Source organism: Oxyura jamaicensis, chromosome 14 (genome assembly GCF_011077185.1).
Source record: "Oxyura jamaicensis isolate SHBP4307 breed ruddy duck chromosome 14, BPBGC_Ojam_1.0, whole genome shotgun sequence".
In the NCBI taxonomy this organism is placed as follows: domain Eukaryota; kingdom Metazoa; phylum Chordata; class Aves; order Anseriformes; family Anatidae; genus Oxyura; species Oxyura jamaicensis.
In genome coordinates this window covers 1,668,770-1,689,213 of record NC_048906.1, presented here as the reverse complement: position 1 = coordinate 1,689,213, position 20,444 = coordinate 1,668,770, and the positions used below count along the sequence as shown (strand labels likewise).

The following is a 20,444-nucleotide window of genomic DNA, read 5'->3' as shown; positions in this document are numbered from 1 at the left end:
AGGTGCTGGGCGCTCTTCCCCCGTGTACCTGCACCTCCTGCCCAGCTGGGGAGACACAGGGAGCATGGTACAAACGTAACTGAGCCCGTTTTTTTTTTTTGCTCCTTTTAAATGAATAGAAATGGGAACTCTGGACCCAAGCAGAGAGCGGGGGCTCTGCAGCAGGGCCACCAGGTTCTGCTGCAATCCCCGAGTCAACGCTCGGTAGAACACAATGAATGCATTTCTGAGTAGCTAAGTGGCCACAGCCCCGGTGGTATGGCACAGATCCACCCACCCGAGGCGGCCTGCAGACCACAGCACCCAGGGAAGCGATGGCCAGGGCTGGGCAGCAGCGCAGCATCACGACCAGGCCAAGGCAGCACGAGGAAAATGCTGCGGGGAGAACAACCCTCACTGAGGTCTCCCTGAGACACTACCAGCTCCTCCCTGGGTGGCTTTGGGACAGCCTGGGGCCACCTGCAGCACATGCAGCCCTCGCTGTGACACTGCCGAGCATCAGATGGGGACAGGGGATGTGGGGGGGACAGCATCTCCTGCCACGAGCAGCCCCCGTCCCGCAGGACCCTGCACCTCATCGCCAGCCACTGCAGGTGGGGAGCATGCCCTGGGGCCACGCAGGAATGCGAGCATTGGCAGGGAAAATAAGGATAAAATAAATGTGCAGGTGGCCGCAGGTGCAGCCCTACACACCGGGACGCAGCGGCAGTGTCCCCGGTCCCCGTGCAGAGCACAGCACAGTTGGGCGTTCTCGGGATGAAACCGCTCCGTGAAACATGAGCAGGCTCCGGAGAAGGGTTAGCTAATCTGGTGTGGAAAAGCTGTCAGATTTGGCCAAGGGACAGAGCCAGATTTATTTATTTTTTTTAACGCAGTGGGTGGTGTGGGGAAGGCTGCTTGGAAGCTTTGTTTGGGGTTAAAAAAATAAAGACAACAAGACTAAACAAAACAAAACACAACAAACAAGACCTGCCTCTTCAGCAGGTTCCCTCCTCATGCCAAAGGGAGGCCAGGCCGGCCTGCAGCTGGGAACCGCTGTGTGCACAAAAATTCGGGGGGAGACAACCTCGGTGGGTGCCCAGAGGCACGTGCCCAGGGAGCACGGCAGTGATGGGCCCATCTCGCTCCTCGCCCAGCCACGGACAGCTCTTCTCCGTGACACAGGACTGGGGTCTCAGAACATGTCCATGACAGTCCAGGGCTTCCCCATGGCTTGGAAGCCCACGGCACGATCTTGCAGGCCCTGCATTACAGCTGCACACCCTGACCAAGGACCCTGGGTCCCACTGCAGTAGGTAAACCATAAGCGGTAAAAGCTGCTCCCACCGCCCGTATCTTAAACCAAGCAAATTCAATGGCTTTAGCTAATGCGATTTGAATACAATTACCCACAGCACCTTCAGCATCCAGTCCAGACCTGCAGCAGCGGGATGTGACGAGTTAGAAATCAAAGATGCTAGCAGTGAGGGAGAGCCTGCCCGCTGCCCTAGGACCGATGGCCCCCCCCCCCCCACCGGGGCGGGGGGGGGGGTGGCAGCTCCACCGGTTCCACTCTGCAGAAATGCTCTCCCGGCTCGGCTTCCCCCCGCTGAACAAGCGCTGGTCCTGTTCGAAGCTGCAGGTTCAAGCTAACCGCCAGCCATTCTGAAACACATCCAGAACTGTCTCGTTTCTACCTACGAAAACATAAATCAGCCCTCGCTCCTGGACCGCAGCCAGGCCTGAGGTCTGCGGCGAAGCCTTTGGGATCCATTGGGAAAGTTTCCCGCGACGGTTTTAAGCTCTTTTGGCCAGATCCACAAAGGTATTTGGGAACCTAACGCTCATTGAGATCGCCCGTAGCTGAGCACCCAAATCCCCCCAGGAACGTGATCTCCTGCAGGCAGCCGCCCCGGCCTTCCTGAGGACAACACCGAGCGCTGCGCTGGGTTTGGAAGCAGAAGCTGAGCTGGTGCCTCGCTTTGCCCTGCGCTTCCATGTCCCCCATCCCGCTGCATCCCCAGCTTGCTGGCGAGCATCCCCGCGCACAAGGGACCGCGTGCCCCAAACCCATCTGCCACAGATCCCCGTCCCCAGCAGCGATGGGCAGCAGGATGGGGCAGGAAGCCAGGACGCTCCAACAGCCGGGTGCTGCTGCCAGCAAGCTGCGGCTTCCACAGCCCAAACCGGAGCCCGAGCTCTCGGACTCGGCCCAAGGGAGGAAGGGCACCACATTGGTGCAATTACCCGAGTTACGCACATCTCCGCGGGTGCCCGCCGTGCCCACCGCCAGGCTGGGTTCAGTGGCAGATGAGCGGCACCAGCTGCGGCCCCGGCTCTCGGAGGGGCACGGAGCAGGTGTGTGAGCAGCCCCGCGAGCGGCTGCGCTGCGGGGAACCAGGGCTGCTTGCCCACGGGGGGAGGCAGCGATGCCGCAGCTGTGCACAGGCTGGGGGTGCGCAGAGATGCGGCGGTGCCCCCCCAGGTGTCTCCCCAGTGATGTCCCCGACACCCCGAGCAGGTGATGGTGCGGCTGCTGCACCCTCCCTGTTTGTGAGAAGGGCACCGATGCTGCGGGTTGGAGCCTCTGGCCTTGGTTTTGAGTTCAACAAGGGAAGCTCGGAGTTAAGCCCTCACCCCGTAACAGGCACTGTCCCGGCACCCAGACAGATCCCTGCACTGCAGAGCCCACGCTACCTCTGCAAGGGTTCACAATGGCCTGGGGCTCGAGGAGCTTGTCCCCCATCCTCGCCTCCATCAGCCACAAACAATCCCGTCCGGGCTGCTTGGTGCTGTTCTCGGGCAGAACGTTGTCATGCTGCCACAGAAAAGCTCTTGTTGTGATGGAAAATGTATCCAATTTTCCACAAAAAATCCCCATCTGTGTCAAATTTGTAATACAGCCTCGGGGAAGATGGGAAACAAATTTAGCTTTTTTTTTTTTTTTTTTTTTTTTTTTTTTACTATCAGAAAAAGCCCCATTTCCTGGCAAGGAGCACAGGCGAGCTTCGCCCCGAGCGCAGCAGCACCGTACAGGGCCATGCCAGGGAGAAGGGGCATCCCACAGCACCCACCCGAAGCACCCACTGAAAAGAAGGGGAAACCCAAGGGCTTCCCTCCCTCACAACCTGCTCGGCCTCTTCCCTGCAGCCATGGGACTTTTCTCACCCCCCTGCAGCCCGTCCCACATGAGCCAACAACTGTTCCCCCGGTGGAGAAGCCTCAGGAAGGCAGCCGAGCCCACACGGGTGGTTGGGGTGCCCCCCGGCCTGCGCCCATCCCTCTCACCTGGCACTGGGGTCCTGCAAACCCCTGCCCTCCCAGCCAGGCCATTTGCAGGTCCCCAGCCACCCCGAACCAGCCCAGTGATGGGGTCTGGGGGCTCCAGCAGACCCCAGCAGTGGCAGCCGGGCTCTCGGCCCTCCCCACGTCCTCCCTTCCCCAGGAACAACTGGGAATTCTCTCACAAAGCATTTCGGCACTGGAAAAGCATCAGTTTGTGGCAACCAGAGCTGTTTGTGGGAAAGGACTGGATTTTTTTTTTATTATTTTTAGCCTGGCTTCCTAAGGAAATGTGGCTTAAGCAATCACACGGTCTGTCTGCCTATCCGCCTGCCTGTCTGCTGGTCTTCCCCCGGCCACGTCTGATCCCACCGGCCCATTCCAACCCAATTTAATGGAGGAGAAGGATCAAAACTAGGAATTTTGCACATTTCCAGGAAAAGCTGCAGCCAAGCAAGAGCCGTGAACCCTGACCACTGCCCTTGGCTCAGGGAAAGGCGGCTCCAGCACGGCCCCATCAGGAAAACCCCACCAGGAAAGCGCTTTGCTGGCCTCATCCCACGCACAAGGCACAGACGAGCATCCCAGCACGCCCAGCCCCACGTCCCCGTGCTGTCACGGTCCCCATGGGCACCACAGCTCTGCCCAGCCCCGTGGGACCAGCCCCGGGCAGGAGCAGACCTGGCAGCAGGGCACCACACCATCTCAGCAGGGACAACACGTGCGAGCAGGATGGACGCGCCCAGCCCTCACCCCTGGGCAGAGGAGCAGCAGCAAAGAAAGGGCATTTCTTCACAGCCCACAAAGCTTTGGGAAGAGGGAAGCTCCAGCGGCACAGGAATTCAAAGGCTACATTATTTGCTCCCGAGTTATTATGTGCCATCATGTGTACTCAAGACAGTCTTAAGCCTTCAGAAGCTGGTGGCCAGCGGAGCAGCGCAGGCTGAAGCGCAGCAAGCTGTCAGCAGCAGAAAGCTGCTATTCATTTGGCCCCCATAGAGGAGAGGAGCAAATCCTGCCCAGCCTTTTCCACTGGTGTAGGGACAATAACGCGTATTTCATTTCACTTGGCCTGCTTCCAGCCATCAACTTTTACGTGCTTCCAGGAAGCGAGGGGCTGACTTTTATTTCTCAGTTTGAAAACCTTCCCAAAGGCCAGCACACAGCACACATTGACCTCCCTGTTTTATTTTATTTTTATTTTATTTTTTTTTTTTTCCAACATCCAAGCTGCCCATAAATAAGGCATCTCCCCAGGACAGGGCTGGAGGGGCACGGGCACTGGCGGGGTGCTCCACGAGTGCTCAGCTCTTCACTCAGAGCCTGCAGTTGTCACACCTCAATTTATCAGCACTGATAACAATTATCAGTAAAGACAATAATTTATCCTCATGTGCCAGAGGCCCCTCCTGGCTCAGGGCCGGGTGATTCGGATGGTGCTGGGCTCTGGTGGCAGCAGCACCGTGGGACAGGCACATTCTGGCACCCGCAGCGTGGGGATGGAGCGTGCAGACAAACCCAGCCGCTCAGCCCCAGGTTTCCAACCCCTGCTTTGTCCTCGGGTGGACGGACGGACAGATGGACCCAGACAGAGCACCCCAGGCACCGAGCCGTTGCCCCACAGCTCCTGGCCTGGAGGTGAACCTGGGCTGAGAGCTGAGCAGGATGCAACCAGTACAGCACCCGCTGCTGGGACACATCCTGCTCCGGGGTGAAGCTGAGCCCAGGGAAAAAGCAGTACGGAAAAGTTGCCTTGCTGTAAATTGATTTTCCTTGTTCTGTCAGTAGCTTTAAAGGAAAAACAAACCAAACAAAAAAAACACACCGCAAAGCAACACAAAACAAGACAAAAACTTCTTTAGGCATTTCAGAATACTTTCTCTTAGTTATCATGAAAATTTAGATCAGAAATGTGTTGGGTAAAACGTTCAATTCCCCACAGCCTAGAGAGCCTCATCAAAAATCCATTTGAAGTGTTACTCTCAAATCCCTCATGGCAATGGGATATTTTAAGGTCAGTTAAACTTATTATTCACTCAAGATTTTCTTTCAGGTTCCTGCATATTTTAAACAGATTTTCCCCCATCCCTAACCCAACTGTGTTACAAAAACCCTTTCCTTTCTTCTCTTTTTCCTTCTGAAAAGAAAAAAAGTTGTCAAAAGAAAAGATACTAATCAGAAACAGCTTCTGAAGTCTTACAACCCGCTACAGTTTGTACTTGTTACCAAAAAACATTGATGCTCTCTCCAGGTCCCTAAATCCCTTGACTTTTAAAATGTTGAATGGAGCTGTGCTTGGAAAAAAAAATAAAAATAAAAAATAACTCTTTTTTTTTCTTATTTGCATTTCATTTTCTTTGAAACACAGTTTATACATGATTTTTTTTTCTCCCTCAAGTTGTGTAAGGAAAGGAAGTTCCTTCAAGAACGGCAGCCTGCATTATTTTTTGAATACTTCAGGTTTCCACCTTATTAGAATTACAGTTTCTGCTCCTATCACGTTCTTTATCTCTTTGAACACTGGGACTTAATATTTTTTAAATACCCATCACCCCTGGCTCCCAGTTTTTCCCCTCTGCAGCAGGAGGAGCACACCCCTCTTCCAAGGGCTGGATCTGCCCCTGCACAGACAAGCTGGGGCTCTGCACCAGTTCTGCAGGCCCAAAGTAACAAGTGTTTTAGCAAAAACATGACTACTTTTACAAGCAGCCACAGAGAAACTCTGCAGACAATTACAAGGTTCTGGGGCTGTAAAAAGATCAGTGTTCCCCTGAAACAAACGCCAGTTTTCTGCTCAAAAACCTCCTGGTTTTGAAACACTAAGTTCAAGGTTTTCCTCAGAAGTTCTTTGGTTTCTTAATTTGTTATAAATAAATAAGTAAAAGCAAAATCCTGCTTTGGAGAAAATGGGGCTTTTGACCACATGAAACCAAGCCATACAGTGACCCGGACTGAACCTGCAGCTCCTGCCTCACCCCAGCACCTCTCACCTGGAGACCAGCACCACAGGGAGAGACACAGCAGTGGCACGTGCATGGGGACGAGCCAGGTCCCCTCCTGTGCCCAGCACCAACAGCACACCTGGGCTGCTGCACAGGGCTCCCCCACCCGCAGAGCTGGCTGGCACAGCCCCACTCCATGCTGCAACACCTCCTCTCCTGGTCCTGCCAGCAATATTGCTCAGCCAGCATTTTCCATCTCTTTTTGGCACCTCAGGATCCATTTGGAAACTCAGGGAGCCAACCAGCGGCTAACCTCACAGCAGGGACCAGGAGGCAGGTTCCTGTCCTTGCATCACCACCCCCCATCCACCTCCTGCATGACTTTGTCCCCCTGCTAGTAGGAAAGTGACTTAGCGGGTCCCAGGGACCCTTTCCTAGGAGCACTGCGAGCACATTCGTCTCCAAAGCCTTCCAAACGCGTCCCCCCTCCTCCGTTTCCCCACGTAAAGTGTGGTTCAGCCAGTGCCAGGGAGATGGCACCTGGCAGGAGCCAGTTTCCAACCCTCTCCCAGGAAAGATGACGGCTGCAATGCCATCAGTTTGAGCCAAGCTCCTTTGTTGGGTCATGAGGTTTGGTAGGAGCCAGCGGAGGGGCAGCGAGCACCAGAGCCAGCTCTGCTCCCATGCAGCAGCTGGAACAGCACCTGCTTGTCCCACGGCATGGCTCCTGCAACTCTGGTGTTTGGTGCTGCTGCTCCAGAGCCTGACTTCAACCCAGCCAGGTCAGTGTGAATTGGACACTGGATGCCCCCCAGGCACTGCTGAGCTGGTTTTGGACCCGTTAACGTACGTGGGATCAGGGAGCCAGGAGGCATTTCCAAAGCTCCACCTCCCAGGAACAGCAGAGACACCCTCACAAATCACTGGCTGCTCCCTGAAAGATGCTCAGAGGTTATACCCCAGGTAATAATTCCATAAATTTGTGAAGGTCACAAACAATATTAAAAGCTCTACGTGAAGCCAAGAGTAATGCAGCCAGCACAGGAGGCAAATTGAGCAGAGAGGAAAAGACTGCAAGTGCCCATAATCTTGCTCTAGAGAGCAAAGAGTTTAGAAATTATTAAACAGTTCCTAGCATTTCCAGCCATCTGGCCTGCATTTCTGCATTTATTCAATCAGACATATGCTGCTTTTATCCCCACAACTGCCAGCTCTCCCCTGTTCTCTGAAAACATGTGCATCCTCCATCCTGCTCGCTGTCAGCGCAGCACAAAGCACAGGCTGTGTGTTCCGCACACAGCGCGGGCTCCTAACAAGTGAACGTGCCCGTCACAGCCACTTCCACCAGCACATTTCTCCCACTCGTACTCAAAAATCAATGTTTGCACAAAACAAGGCAGCCTTGACAGACTGAGACGGAGTTTTGAGTTGGAAACCCCACTCGTGCCAAGCAGCAGCAGCCCCCTGAAGGCTGTGGCACCAGGTCTGGCAGCAGGTGTGGAGAAGCAGCACCCGTGAGGAAGGTTCCTGTGCCATTCTCCTTGGGGACATCACCGCCTGCTTACACCAAAGCACGGGCACGCACTGCCCTGCTGCCCAACCACCCTACGTGCAGCAGCGTGCCCAGGCCAGCCCTGTTAGGTGTAGCACCACAGAACATCTTCTCTGATCAGCCCACCCTTTGGACCTCTCACTTCCAGCCACAATTTCTTCCCCATAACAAGCAGAAGATGCATACAGAGGGAGCAGAAGCCAGAATTGCAAATAACAGAGGGAAAGGACCACAGAGGCCTGTGGCACCACAGGGCAGCGCCAGCAACGCAGGCTCCCGCTGCCCGAGGCTAGCACGGCCCTGTCCATTATGGTTTTTGGAGGGCAAGAGGAGTCCCCACAGCGTGCTCAGAGATGTCTGCTCAGACCCACGGGGGCTGTTCTGGAGCTGCAGCCACCACTGCTCCCTCCCCGGCAAGGAGACGGAGCCGCTGGCTGAGACCAGGCCTCGCCTGCTGACGCAGACACCCGCACGCCAGCCCCAGCTCTCCTGCCACCTCCACCAGGCCTCTCGTCCTGCAGCCAAGCACTTCTTCGTCTTCACGGGACGGCACCGCCACGCCGGCAGTGCCTGCACATTCCTCCTTCGTGAGGCTTCCCCAAAGGCCGCCCCTCCAGCAGGAACAGTGCTCTTCGAGCCCACGGCAGGGCAAGGAGTGAATTACGTTTGCTCACACACTGTCCAGGGGCTTAGGTATCAGGCCAAGTGTTACCAGATGTGCGAGGATCTCTGTCAGAGCGATCTGCAGGCTCGAATGCCTGTTTGGATATTTAATATGTTGGTATCTGGGGTGCGAGGGTCAGAGCCAGGGGTTTCAATGCAGATGTTACACATCTTTTCTACTCTTACCATCACCTTTTAATAACACCATAAATCATCAGGCACTTCTCAGGTGACCACGTAATTGCTCATTTGTGTATCCGAGCAAGCTTATCTGGCCTCTCACTCCTTGCTGCCATACAAAACTGCCAGCAAAGGAGACCCGCTGGGAGCAAACTGCAGCTACGGGGCTTTGCGTGCCCCGTCTCCCCTTCAGCAAGTCATCTCCTGGCATATGTGCTTCAGATGCATCGTGGCAGCGCAAGGAAGAGAAAAGTAACTGATACGGGAAGATTAAAAAAAGGTTGGATCAGTCTGTTCCTAATGTGAGCCTTGCTGCTCACAGCCCTTTGATTGCAGCAGAAATAAAAGATGGAAATTCACTGGAGGCAAAGGAATTAATTAAAAGGAGAATAAAGGAGCATCGGTCTGTTGGAGTCCTGGCATCAATTCTGAGACTAGTTTTGAAGTGGCAACAGTTTTACTTGTTCTTTAAAGTTGTTCCTCTATGTCCTGCATGGTGACTTGGGGAACTAATGCGCAGCACGTGCGGTGCCTTTCGCCAACGGCCTTCGGGGACGAGGCGGCTCAGCTGATGCAGGGCCCATGGCTGCGACACCCAGCCCCTGCCCCGGCATCCTCCCCCTTCTGCGTCCAGCATCCTCCTCAAACCCTGGAGACGAGGAGGAGTTGCAGAAGCCGTGTGCCTCTGCGAGGCCTGTTCAGGACCTTACACCACCATCCGGCACTGCGCTGTTCCGAACTGCTCGCTCCTGCTCCACGGAGAGGCACAAAGCACGGTGGAGCCACTGGTGGCTGGCGCTCATCTTGGGCTTGTAAGCTGTCTCCGGAGGGCTTCGTAACTGCACCAAGCAGCTGCAGAGGTGCTACTGTGTGTGAGAAGAACACTAAGCACCTTCAGCCCGGTCACAGCTCACGTCCCAAGATTTATGGGATTGTCTTCAAATACAAGTTTGGACATACACACAGACTATGGTCCTTTACAGCTTTCTTCCAGTTCCTGAGCCCTTGGGTTTCTCGTCTTCAGGACACCCTCAGTTCAGACAAGAACTGAGGCTGTCCCCCATCCCATGACTCTGGGGCTCTAGTGGTACTTCTCCCTTCTATCATGATCTTGTCTCCAACTTCACTTGAAGCAAAGCCTGGGCTTGGGGACTGCTTTCAGATGGGCTAAAGCCAGCCCTTGATGTGACTAGCACATAAAGTCAGCCTTAAACTCCCTTTATTTTAATTAACGTTTGCCTAGAAACAGGTTTAGAAGAGATCTTGCCCTATCAGTGTTTTAGGCTAAATTTCTTTATGCTATTAATCACTTTTTCAAGTTTCACACTCTGTGGTTCAAGTTTTACAAACCTTTTACATGACAGAGACCTCAGAGAGAGCCCTCACCGTGATGCAGAATGCTGCCCCAGCAGCACTGCTCACCCTCCCTGCAGCAGGATCAGGCCCTGGGGATGCCTCCCTCCCTCCTCCTGCTGGGAGCAGCCCGGACCCTGCCCGGCAGCCCCTTCGGGAAGGGCCGGCACCAGCCATAGCTCCACATCCCAGCGGCAGCTGAGCGGATGCGGGTTGTCACACTGGGTCTCTGACACCGCGGGGGACGTTCAACCCCCTTCCGGCCCCCAAAACAGGCTTTTCATGGAGACAAACGATCCCTTCCCTCAACAAAACCTAAACTCTGAGCCCAGAGCACTTGGCAGCGACCCCTTGAAATTTTTGCTTCTGGCTTGCGTGGCTTAGGAACATGACTTTCTGCAGTATAAAGGCAGCCGGAGGAAGCGGCCAATGCTCTTGTTGAAGAATAATCATCCCCCCCCCCCCCGGCTGGTGCCAATCGCATGGAGCCCCGCGGAGCTGTCACTCGGAGGGACGGCGCTGGCAGCCCCGGCAGCACCCGGCTGCGCCGGCCAGGGACCTCAGCAGCTATCGACAAGTGCCAGCAGTGAGGGATGTGCTGATGAGCCCTGATCAATGCACAGTGAAGGAAGCTCCTTCAGCAGCCAGGCCAGCCCCACGTGCTCCCAGTAATTGGAGGATTTCTTTCAGCTCCACTGTTATTGACGTTTTTCCCCATCGGGGTACACTGCCACTTGGTGCTGTCAGAGAGCTGAATGGCACAAGCAAGATCGGTAACAATGGCACGGCACACAGAGCAAAGCATCCAGAGGGAAAAGCAAGGGAAAGCTTCCGGGCACCACCAGCAGCTGGAAAAGTGCTCCAGCGTTAGGAGAGATGCTGGAGCTGCTCTTGCTGCCTTTGGGTCCAGCCCCAAACCTGGCTGCACATGGCCAAATAGCATCCAAGGAGCTATGTAAAAAATGTAGCTCTCATGTTGGACTGGCAGAGGTATTTCAGTGTCCTGCCCTGTAGGTGCAGAGAGGCAGGAGCAGCAAAAAGAGGCTCCTGGCACCACTGCCCTCAGTTAGAGAAGGGGAAGGGGACTCTGCCCCCTGGGTCCCTGCTGGTCACCACCTCACTGTGCCATGGCTTTTGCTCTGTGGGCTTCATTTTAGCAGCACCAGGAACTGCAGGTCCTGCCATCGGCCAGGCGCAGGCAGCTCACCCCTCGGGACCAGGCTCTGGGACGCTGCGGGCTCTGGAGCAGCTGGGAGGTGCAGGAGGGCTCTGGTGGCACGGCCCCAGCACCACTGCACCCTGCCAGGATGCAGAGCTGAGATCTGGCCCCTGGGGATGGGACCCATCACATTCCCTGTGCGTTCCCATCACTCAGCACCCGCTCCCTCTCCTGCACGGCGCGGTGCCCACTGACAGTGGCTGCTAGCTCACAGGCTGGCCCAAGGGGCGCACGGAGGCTGGGCACGAGATCACAAATTCTCTAAAAACAACCACCAAAATGCCCCCTGTGCAGCCACGGGTGCACGTAGGTGTGCATGAAAAGACAGAGCTGTTCGCGCTGCTTAGGGACCGAGCAATAAATCAATAGCAAAGTGGGCAGCCCTTCCAGCAGCAAGGATGCTTAACAAGGTCACATCCTTATTCTCTCCAGACTAATGAGCGGAGATTACTAATAAGACCTTGGTGACAAGTGGATGTATTAATGTAATTCACTCCTCCCTGTAATCAATTTACTGTGTTAAAATTCGCAGCTCCTGACACTGAGATCTCCCGTGCCGCCCCCAGCCGCCGCGAGGCTGCTGGCTGGAACGCGGAGCCGTGTCCCTGCCGGGCCGTGACATTTTGTGCAAAATCACTCCAAGAGCAGCGCAGCAGCAGGAGTTCAGGGCAACGGCTTAGGAGAGGCAGATTTCAAACATTTTGCTCCGCATTTCAGACATGAGCAGCATTGCTCAGAGCGCTTTGTGCGCTGCTGCGCTGGGCGATTTGTGGCAACGCTGGCTGCCAGGCGAGCAGCGCGCGCTGGAGCAGAGATAGATGCTCTTTTTGGTCTCTGGCTCTCCAGCACCTGGCAAAGCCTGGGTTTCCTGCATACAGTCATTGCTCTGGTCCGTAAATAGCAGCAGTCCACGGGGTCAGGCATTTACAACCTGTACATGGGGATCGCTTGCACGTTCAGGCTGGGTTAGCTGGACACGCTGCCTCCGTGCCCCAGTGACAGCGGAGTGGTCTGATTGACTGCAATATTCACCATTTGCATTTCAAATGACTCTTCAGATCAAGAGTGACTCACTTACGAGATGCATGAATAATTTTGAAGATGCTTAGACTCCTGTGATCTGCGAGCTGTCCCCACCCAGAGGGAGAATGAGGCCAAATTGAATTAGCTGCTGTGAATTTTTCACCCAGGACCATCCCCACAAAACGTGGGCACGTGAAATGTGAGCAACTGAGAGCGTGCTGAGCCCTGGGCAGTCACACCGCGGGACCAGAGGGTGTGCTGGGGGCCCCAGCTGCAAAATCAACCCCTCTGCCTGCACGGCATGGGCAATGCTCCACACACCAGGAGGCCAGAGGTGTGATGCCCACGAGTTTGGGCAGAGCCTCAGTAACGGAGCAGCGCAGGATCAGACCTCTGAGCCCAGCTGCAGAAAGCCGCCAAGTATTTCTTGCGTGCAGCCACCGCGATTTTCAAAGCCCTGCAGAAAGCTGTTCACAATATCCCTTTTCTCCTCACTCGATAAGTTTATAAACATATACGCCAGAAAAATGCAGTGGGAGGAGAGCAGGGGCTCCCACAGCACCGCCAGCCCCTCGCCGTGCCCCCGGGCACAGGCGCTCGTGGCGGAGGAGCTGCGAGGGCTGCGAGCACCCCGGGCACCCCACGGCCGGCTTCTTGCTGCAGGGCTGGATGCCTGCAGGAACCCGAGCCTGCCGTGGTGCTCAGCCCTTGGGCCACCCCCAGGCAGGGAGCAGAGCGTTGTCCCCGGTGTCAGCTCTCGCTCCAGGGCAGAGCACAGGAAAGGAACGGAGCATCGGGCTGCCGCCGAGCAGCTCTGTAAGCAGGCGGATTTCCAAAGCCCTTTGAAAAGCCATTTAGAGCTAAGTCCTGGTATTAAACCTGGCCTTTCATTAGTCAGGTTTTCAATCTCTACCGGAGCCTGTTTCAGTGAAAAGTTTTTTAAAAGGTCAGGAAGAAGCTTTTAAGCATATTTGCCAATTAACTATTGTAACTCCCTCCTCGACTGGATGCGAGCTGCCCGCTTCCGTCTCCAGGGACGGTAATTACTGTTTGGTAAAAAGCTTTGAACACCCCTAAGTAATAGTCTCTCCTTGCATAAAAGCACCCTAAACCCACTGCCCTTTTCCACCTTCTGTCACAATCCGCATCTAAAAATAATCTGGAAGAAAAAAAACAGCATACTTTTAAGAAGAAACCCCCGTGGTGCTGAGAGAGGCGTCGCTGGGTGTCGGCACAACGCGATGCACGCTGCAGGGCGCGCCGCTGTCGCAGGGTTACATGCAAAGTTGCCAAACCAGGGGACAATTTGCAATGCAGATGGGGGCCTGGGGACCCTGCCTGTCCCAAGCAGGGTGGGTAGGAAGCGCAGCAGCCCCCCGCAAGGGGTGCTTGCACAGGCTGCCCCTGCAGCCCCCTGGCCTCATCTGGAACATGGCCAAGGCCGCCAAAGCCCCACATTAGCACCCCAAGCCCCTTGTATTGCCACAAATGCTTTTCCAGCCCCTCAGCAATTGCACTCCTAGAAACCTATCCACTTCCACTGCTGCCCATGAACATTTCTTACATTCAGCCTCAAAAGTTCTCTTTAGTTACAAGGGGGTGACAAAAAACGCCCACGTTTATGTGCTTCAATTTCCAGCCCCTGAGGTTACAAAAGAGTAACTGGGGAACCCAAGGAAAAGGCCATGACCGAGGAAGTGTTTTTCAAAGACATTGGTTCATACAATATTCATTTTTTAAAACAGTTCCAGGATTTCTAGGTGCCCAGCCCTATCTATTTATTCAAGCAGCCTGGGACAGCAACGCTGGCATACTTGAAATCCTTTAGAAACTCAGGTTACTTCTACACACTCCAGTGCACAGCGTGTATATAAAACCACCATTTACTTAAAAGAGACAGCACCACAGAAAGAATTCCTCCGTCGGGAAGACCACAACTCGTTACACTCCACGAGTCACAGCGTCTGTCAGAAAACCCGGGGCCAACACTAACACGCAGCTTCAATCGCTTGCGCCTGGCGCGATCCCCGCTGCATGGAGCCAGCCCGAGCTCAGCCTCACAGCTTCAAACCCCGGTGCTGAGACCTGCCCGCACCAGCGAGCAGCACCACGCCAGCTCCAGCAGGATGCGGGTGGGAGCAGAGCCCGGAGCCGGTGGCAAGTGGTGGCCTGGGGCTGGTGGCCGGGGGGTCCCCGCTGCTCCTCTCCTGGCACAGGGTGGGCCAGGCGAAGCTCCCGAGGCAGCAGGAGCCCAGCCCTGCTGCCCGCAGTGGTGGCTGCCTACGAGCGCTTTAAACGTTTTCAAATGTTAATTCCTCATCGTGGCAATAAAAGCTATTTTTAATCCCACGTGAAAGCACTTTGCAGCAGACCTAGCTCTGCACGTATCACACAATGCGTGCAACGCGCTGCAGCGACCAGGCAGTGGTGGGACGGGGCACGCAGTGGTGAAACGACCCATCCTGCTGCTAGCACAGCGCCTGCTCCCTTGGCACAGGGCTGGGGCTGAAGCACTGCCTCAACAGCCAGCAATACGGCAGGGACACAGAGCCCCGTACACGTGGACATACTTTTTTTTCTATCTAACGACAAATCTGAGCTATCTCGCATCAAATAAAGCATTAAAATATCTTCGTATTTAGAAAAGTGCAGCTTTTCCTCGGCTTTCCTGCATTTTTTTCTTTTTATTTTAGGATTGCCCTTAATCTTTTAAACATGGGGGTGAGGACAGAGGAAGCGGATACAAAAAGGCCCTGTCTTGCAACGAAAACTAAAAAAAGAAATGAGAGATCACAAAATCAGAGTAGTAAACCCAAGAAGCACGCTCCGGGACTGGGTTTCTGCAAACGCGCGAAGGAAAAACAAGGGCCACTTTGAGGCGCAGAGTGCTGAAACGCGAGTCCATTAGGAGAGCAGATTAGCCGGTGTCAATGAATAAAGATAATGTCCCGGAGCAGCTCTCAGTGCATCGCCATCTGACTCCTCGCAAGATCCCTTTGTCTCTTGCCACCTATGTGTTTCTTAAATGCGCCTGTGAAAAGCTCTGCCTGGAAGGGGATCCGAGCTTCGTGCCAAAACGCAGCCTGGTGACTCCTGAGTAGCCCCAACGCCCGGGTTTTATTCAACAGCTTGTGCTATAGAGTGTCTTGATCTGTCTGTACAATCACAACACACACAAAACCCCCTCAAGGCATCTACTTAGCTCTACTTTTCAGCTGCCAATAACACTCGCAGCAAAAGTCAAAAGAGCAGCGCCAGAGCCGCGTCTCTTCCCTGCCGCTCAAAGGCTCCAGGGCTGCAAGGTCCAGAGATAACAAAGTCTGGCTCAAGAAATCCTGGACGCCTTTCAAGAACGTTATTAGCTTCCATGAATGGGCTCGAAGGGGGAAAACATCGCATGTGGCAGCTTTTGCTCCCCATCCACCTCCATTGGGCGCACACACATGCTCCCAATCTGGGATGCCCTCGGCGCAGCCCGGCATCCATCGGCTGCTCGATGCATGCACAGAAGCACAGCGCGAGCGTGACAAACCACATGAAGAGTTCCTCCCCCCACAGCCCCCAGCATGCAGACCTGCATGCGCTGCAGCCCACCAAAAGGCAGAGGAGGAATCATTGCAGCTAGCTGCAGAGGAGCGCGGCTCCGAGCCACCCGGCAGTGCTGGCCATGCCCACGTAGCTGCGTGCCGCCGCAGCGGAGCTCGAGCCTTAACGCTCACGTGGAGGCATTTGCCAACTGTTACCAGCAAACCCACACTGGCTGGATTTCTTACATCCACCCCAAACTGGAAGAAAATGAGGAAGGAATTGCAATCCCTATAAAATCCAGCATGCACCATCACGCAGAGCGCAGTTCCGTGGAGCACAACGCCAACGGCCGCTTTGGTGCGGCGCGCTGGGCTCAGCGATGCGAACGGCCACCGGGAGCCCTGGCCCAGCCCTCCGGCTGTGAGGCTCTTTCTTTAGATTCTGGGTAAAAACAGGAAGAGGAGACGGGGAAGAGAGGGCTCAGATCATAAATCGTACAAGGAAGTACAAGACAGAGCAAAGCTGCCTGATGGAGCTGCTACCACTGCAAAGAGTCAGTGGACGGAGACAAGGGAACTTTGTACGGGCGACAGCAGAGCGAGTGCTCGCAACGTGCGTTCCCCCAAACGTCCTTTCATGCAAAACCACATCCGCAAAGACCATTCCCTGCACAGCCTCCATGCCCCAGGTCCCCCTTCCTCACGTCCTTTTCCCAGCAGCACCAGAACCGCAGAGGCTGCGCTGAGTTAGGTGCGGGACGGACGGATGCTGCTTGCGGGCACAGCCACATCGGGCGGCCGAGTGGGAAATGAGGCTGGTTCTGGTAACCAGGAAGGCAGTGGGAGGTTCCCAGCTGCACCCTGACATGGGCACCGCAACAAGCAACTGCCCCCAGCTCCAACCCCAGCCTCCACGAGCGCTGCTTGTGGACGTGGCAGGGCTGTGAGCCCCCAGGGCTTATGGCCGTGGCAGCCCGCAGCCGCTCAGCCCTCTGTGAGCACAACTTTTCTATATCCATGCAACCAAGGGTAGGATCAGCCCCGTGCCATCACACCGAGCACCGCTTCACATGCTTGTGATGAATTTTGAACTATCACCAGGGAACGTCTCAGATTCGGTTCTTATGTTTGCCTTTGCCCGCGTTGCCGTAGAGCAGAGGGGCAGCCAGCGGCGAGGGGCACAGCACCATCCTGGCTTCCCCGGCAGGACGCTCGTGCTCCCAGCACCGCTGCGTAGGAGAGGAGCACGCCCACCAATATCCCTCCCGTTCTCTTTTTATTGGGGTTTACCCTAAGCAGCACCGAGTGCCAAAAAAGTTAAAACACTGTTTTGCTTTAGGATAAAATTTCACTTCATGCTTGGATTATCCATTAGGCAATTTGTGTTGCAGGCTACAGAAGGTGTTTAATCTTCTTATAATTAGCTAAACCGATAGTAACTCAAGGAATTTCAGATGAGATGCTTGCTGCTTTTACTGACTATTCCATCAAACCAGCAAAATGAACTACACAAAAAAAAAAAAAAAAAAAAGGCTTTGAGCTATTTCAAATTTAAATAAAATAAAACGCTCCAGTAAGAACAAATGGTTTCAGTCAGTGACTTACATTATAATGTAAACTACTCGGCACCCAGAAGAAGATACTCCTTCCACAGAAGCAAAATCCCTATGGGATAAAACTATGAAGAAAGAAAATTCTGTGGCAATATTTCTAAGTTTTTGTTGTTGTTGTTGTTTCCTTCTTCTCCCTTTTTTCTCCTCACATTGACTTAAGACAAGCAACGACCTACAGGTGCCTTCAGGCCAAATATCTTGGCATGAGAAGCAGCTGGTGTAATTTTGGTTTCCTAGCACATTCAAATATTTTAAAAATGTTTACACCACTTTGAGATAATCATTGGAAAAACCTGAACTTCTGTCCAACTTCTATTTTCCTCCACCCAAACACACCCCAGCTTTAAACATTTAGCTCTGTCTGGCTTTCAAGGGAAAAAAAAAAAAAAAAAGAAAAAAGAAAAAAAGAAAAAAAACCACCTCAGTATAGCAAGATCTTGTAAGAAGACAAAACAGGAGAGGCAAGGAAAAGAGGAAACTCTGAAAAGTTGTTGTGCATATGATTGAAAACACACGTGCTCTATTCAGAGTTAAACCAAAACATCTATTAATTTTCCTCCCCGACTAGAAAGGATGCAACTTCTTCCCAGCACACAGTACGTTTCCCTGCATTGCATTTGGCTGCACCAAAAACGTTCCCTGCTCTATTTCTCCAAATTTACCATAGCCATACAGAGAATCATTTATATCATCTGGCTGCTTTCAGGCCAGGCTCCCTGCGAGCACTCAGAGCACTGAAAACTCCCGACGCAGCAATCCCAAAGTGAGTTTTATTTATTCTTCTCTTGCCATGGTCCATCCTGCAAATGCTTCACCGGACTACAGCAAACGATACGAAAGCGTTCGATCTTCCACACTTTAATTACGTGCTTGCGGTCATTAAACTCCCATCCTGCCAAGCAAGATCTATCTTGCAATCCTCAGCCCCCAAAATTAGTTATCATCATTATTGTTCCTGGTGCGCTGCAGATACATATGGAACGGAGAAATGAGCTAATAAATCACGGCAATATTAATACAGTCATAAAAGTAAGCGTGCTACTTACTGCGTTTGAAGGTGTGCTAAGTCAGTAACTTTACAGTCCAGATGTGGGCTTACAGAGCCGAAACTCTGCAGGTAAAATTACCACTACAATTACGCTTCCCATTAAGCGGGCTTATTTTTCACAGGTTATTATTTTGGCGAGCATTGCAAAGCTGCATCCTTCCCCCAAACATAACGAACCATTAAGCACACGTAAGGAGTATCCCTGCGGGGTTTGGTGGGAGCCCGGTGGAGGAGCAGGAAGGACAGGGCGAGCTACTCCTTTTATTGTTTTCAGATGTTTCGCGAGAACACCGCAGCGCTTTTATAAATCTGTGCACTTGGACTGTCTTCAAAATAACGGACCAGATTCCTTCGCTGGCTTCAAGGGGCTTAGCGCTCTGGCTAGGTTTGGCCGGCCACTTTGGAGTTGGCCACGATACGGGAGTTTAATGGACAACACATGCACAGTAGCAGCTCTTCCGATGCTTTATCGCCCGAAGAGCTCAATTCCATTGAAACCCTCAAAACTAAACAACTCCCTTGAATCAATACAGCTCTGCCCTTTGACACAAGCAGACCGGGGAATTCAAGTGATACTCTTTTACCCTTCCCCTTCCTGCACCAGTTCGAGGTTTCAATGCCAAAATCCGCCAGGATCAAGTCAGGTCCTGCGAGCTGAGCTCCTCACTGCCTTTAGTTTTAGAAACCGAGATTTAAAAAAAAAAAAAAAAAAAAAAAAAAAAAAAAAAAACCACTCCCTAAAGGAGGAACTCGGCGGGGTCAAAGCCGCGGGATGGCTGTGAATAAAGCAGTAGGGCCAGGACCGCAAACGGGGGTCACCAAAAAAAGCCCAGCTCTCCGCCACCTGCCCGCGGGGGGGACGACACGGGACGAGCTCCGCACCCCCAGCTCCCCAGGCTCGGGGGGGGAGAGGGGGGGTCCGTTACCTGTACCAGCGCAGCCCCTTCTCGTAGCACCTGTCGAAGAAGTGCGGCTCGGCGCCCACGGCGCGCACCCCGGGGTGCACCCGCAGGAACTCCAGCAGCGCCCGCGTCCCGCCCTTCTTCACGCCCACGATGATGGCCTGAGGGAACCGCCGGCTGCCGCCGCCCGCCGCCCCCGGACCCCCGGGCCCCGCCGCTCCCGGGACCGCTCCGTCGGGGAGCGCGGCGGGCGGCGGCAGCAGCAAGGCGGGGGGCAGCGGTTCGCAGGGCCCGGGCAGGCAGTAGAAGAAGTAGGTGAAGAAGAGGATCATGGTGAGGAGCAGCGAGGCGCGGCGCCCCCCGACGGGTCCCAGCAGCCGCCCGCTACATCCCATCGGGGGCCGCTCCCGGCGCAGCCCGCCCCCGCCGCCGCCGCCGCCGCCCCGCCGGGCAGCGCATCCCGTGCGGCCGCTCTGCCCTGCCCTGCCCGGCACGGCTCAGCACGGCTCGACTCGGCCCCGCTCCGCTCCGCGCCCCCCCTGCGCGCTGCTCCGCGCCCCCCCGGCCCGTCCCAACCCTCCCCTCCCGCCCTCCGCGCACCGCCCCCCGCGCCCACCCGCGGGGAGGAGGCGGGAGCGCGCGTGGGGCGGCCCCGCCCGGGTACGGGGCTCACGCGTGGGGAGCCCCCGGGGAGGGCAGAGACCCCGCTGGGACAGCCCCCGCCGGGGAGCAACGATTTCCCAGCTGCTGCCTTTTTTTTCCCTTTTCCTTTTTTTTCTTTTTCTTTTTTCTTTTTTTACTTTCTCCTTTTTTTCCCTTTTTTTTTTTTTTTTTTTTTTTTCCCCTCCTCCCTCTATCATTTCTGGAGCCATGCTGCAGCCACTCACACCTGGGAGCAGGGTCCCGGTGTGGGCTGCGCCGCTCGCACCCGCTGCTCGCCGTGCTGGGAGCCCTGATGCCCACAATTAGCAGCCGGCACCCCTGGGGCACTGCTAATTGGGCTGCACGGGCACCCACTGCAAGCGTGGAAAGGCGTCCAGCGTGTGCGTGTAGTTCTTGTTCGGGAGGGGAGGGACCTGGAGTGCCAGCAGCACACCTGGCAAAATATGCCCCAAAGCAGCAGCTGAGGTGTTGCACCCCATAACCTGCGGGTGAAATGAG

The 20,444-nt window shown here is 54.7% G+C and overlaps 1 protein-coding gene across 1 annotated transcript in view; it reads right to left on the bottom strand.

The window, feature by feature from the left end:
• HS3ST6 (heparan sulfate-glucosamine 3-sulfotransferase 6) overlaps positions 1–19,787 on the bottom strand; it is a 28,906-nt gene extending 9,119 nt beyond the window's left edge. Inside the window, exon 1 of the mRNA XM_035340027.1 lies at positions 19,308–19,787. Coding sequence (XP_035195918.1) covers positions 19,308–19,678 — 371 coding nt within the window. The 5' untranslated portion in view covers positions 19,679–19,787. The remainder of the gene's footprint in view (positions 1–19,307) is intronic.
• Between the last annotated feature and the right edge of the window lie 657 nt (positions 19,788–20,444).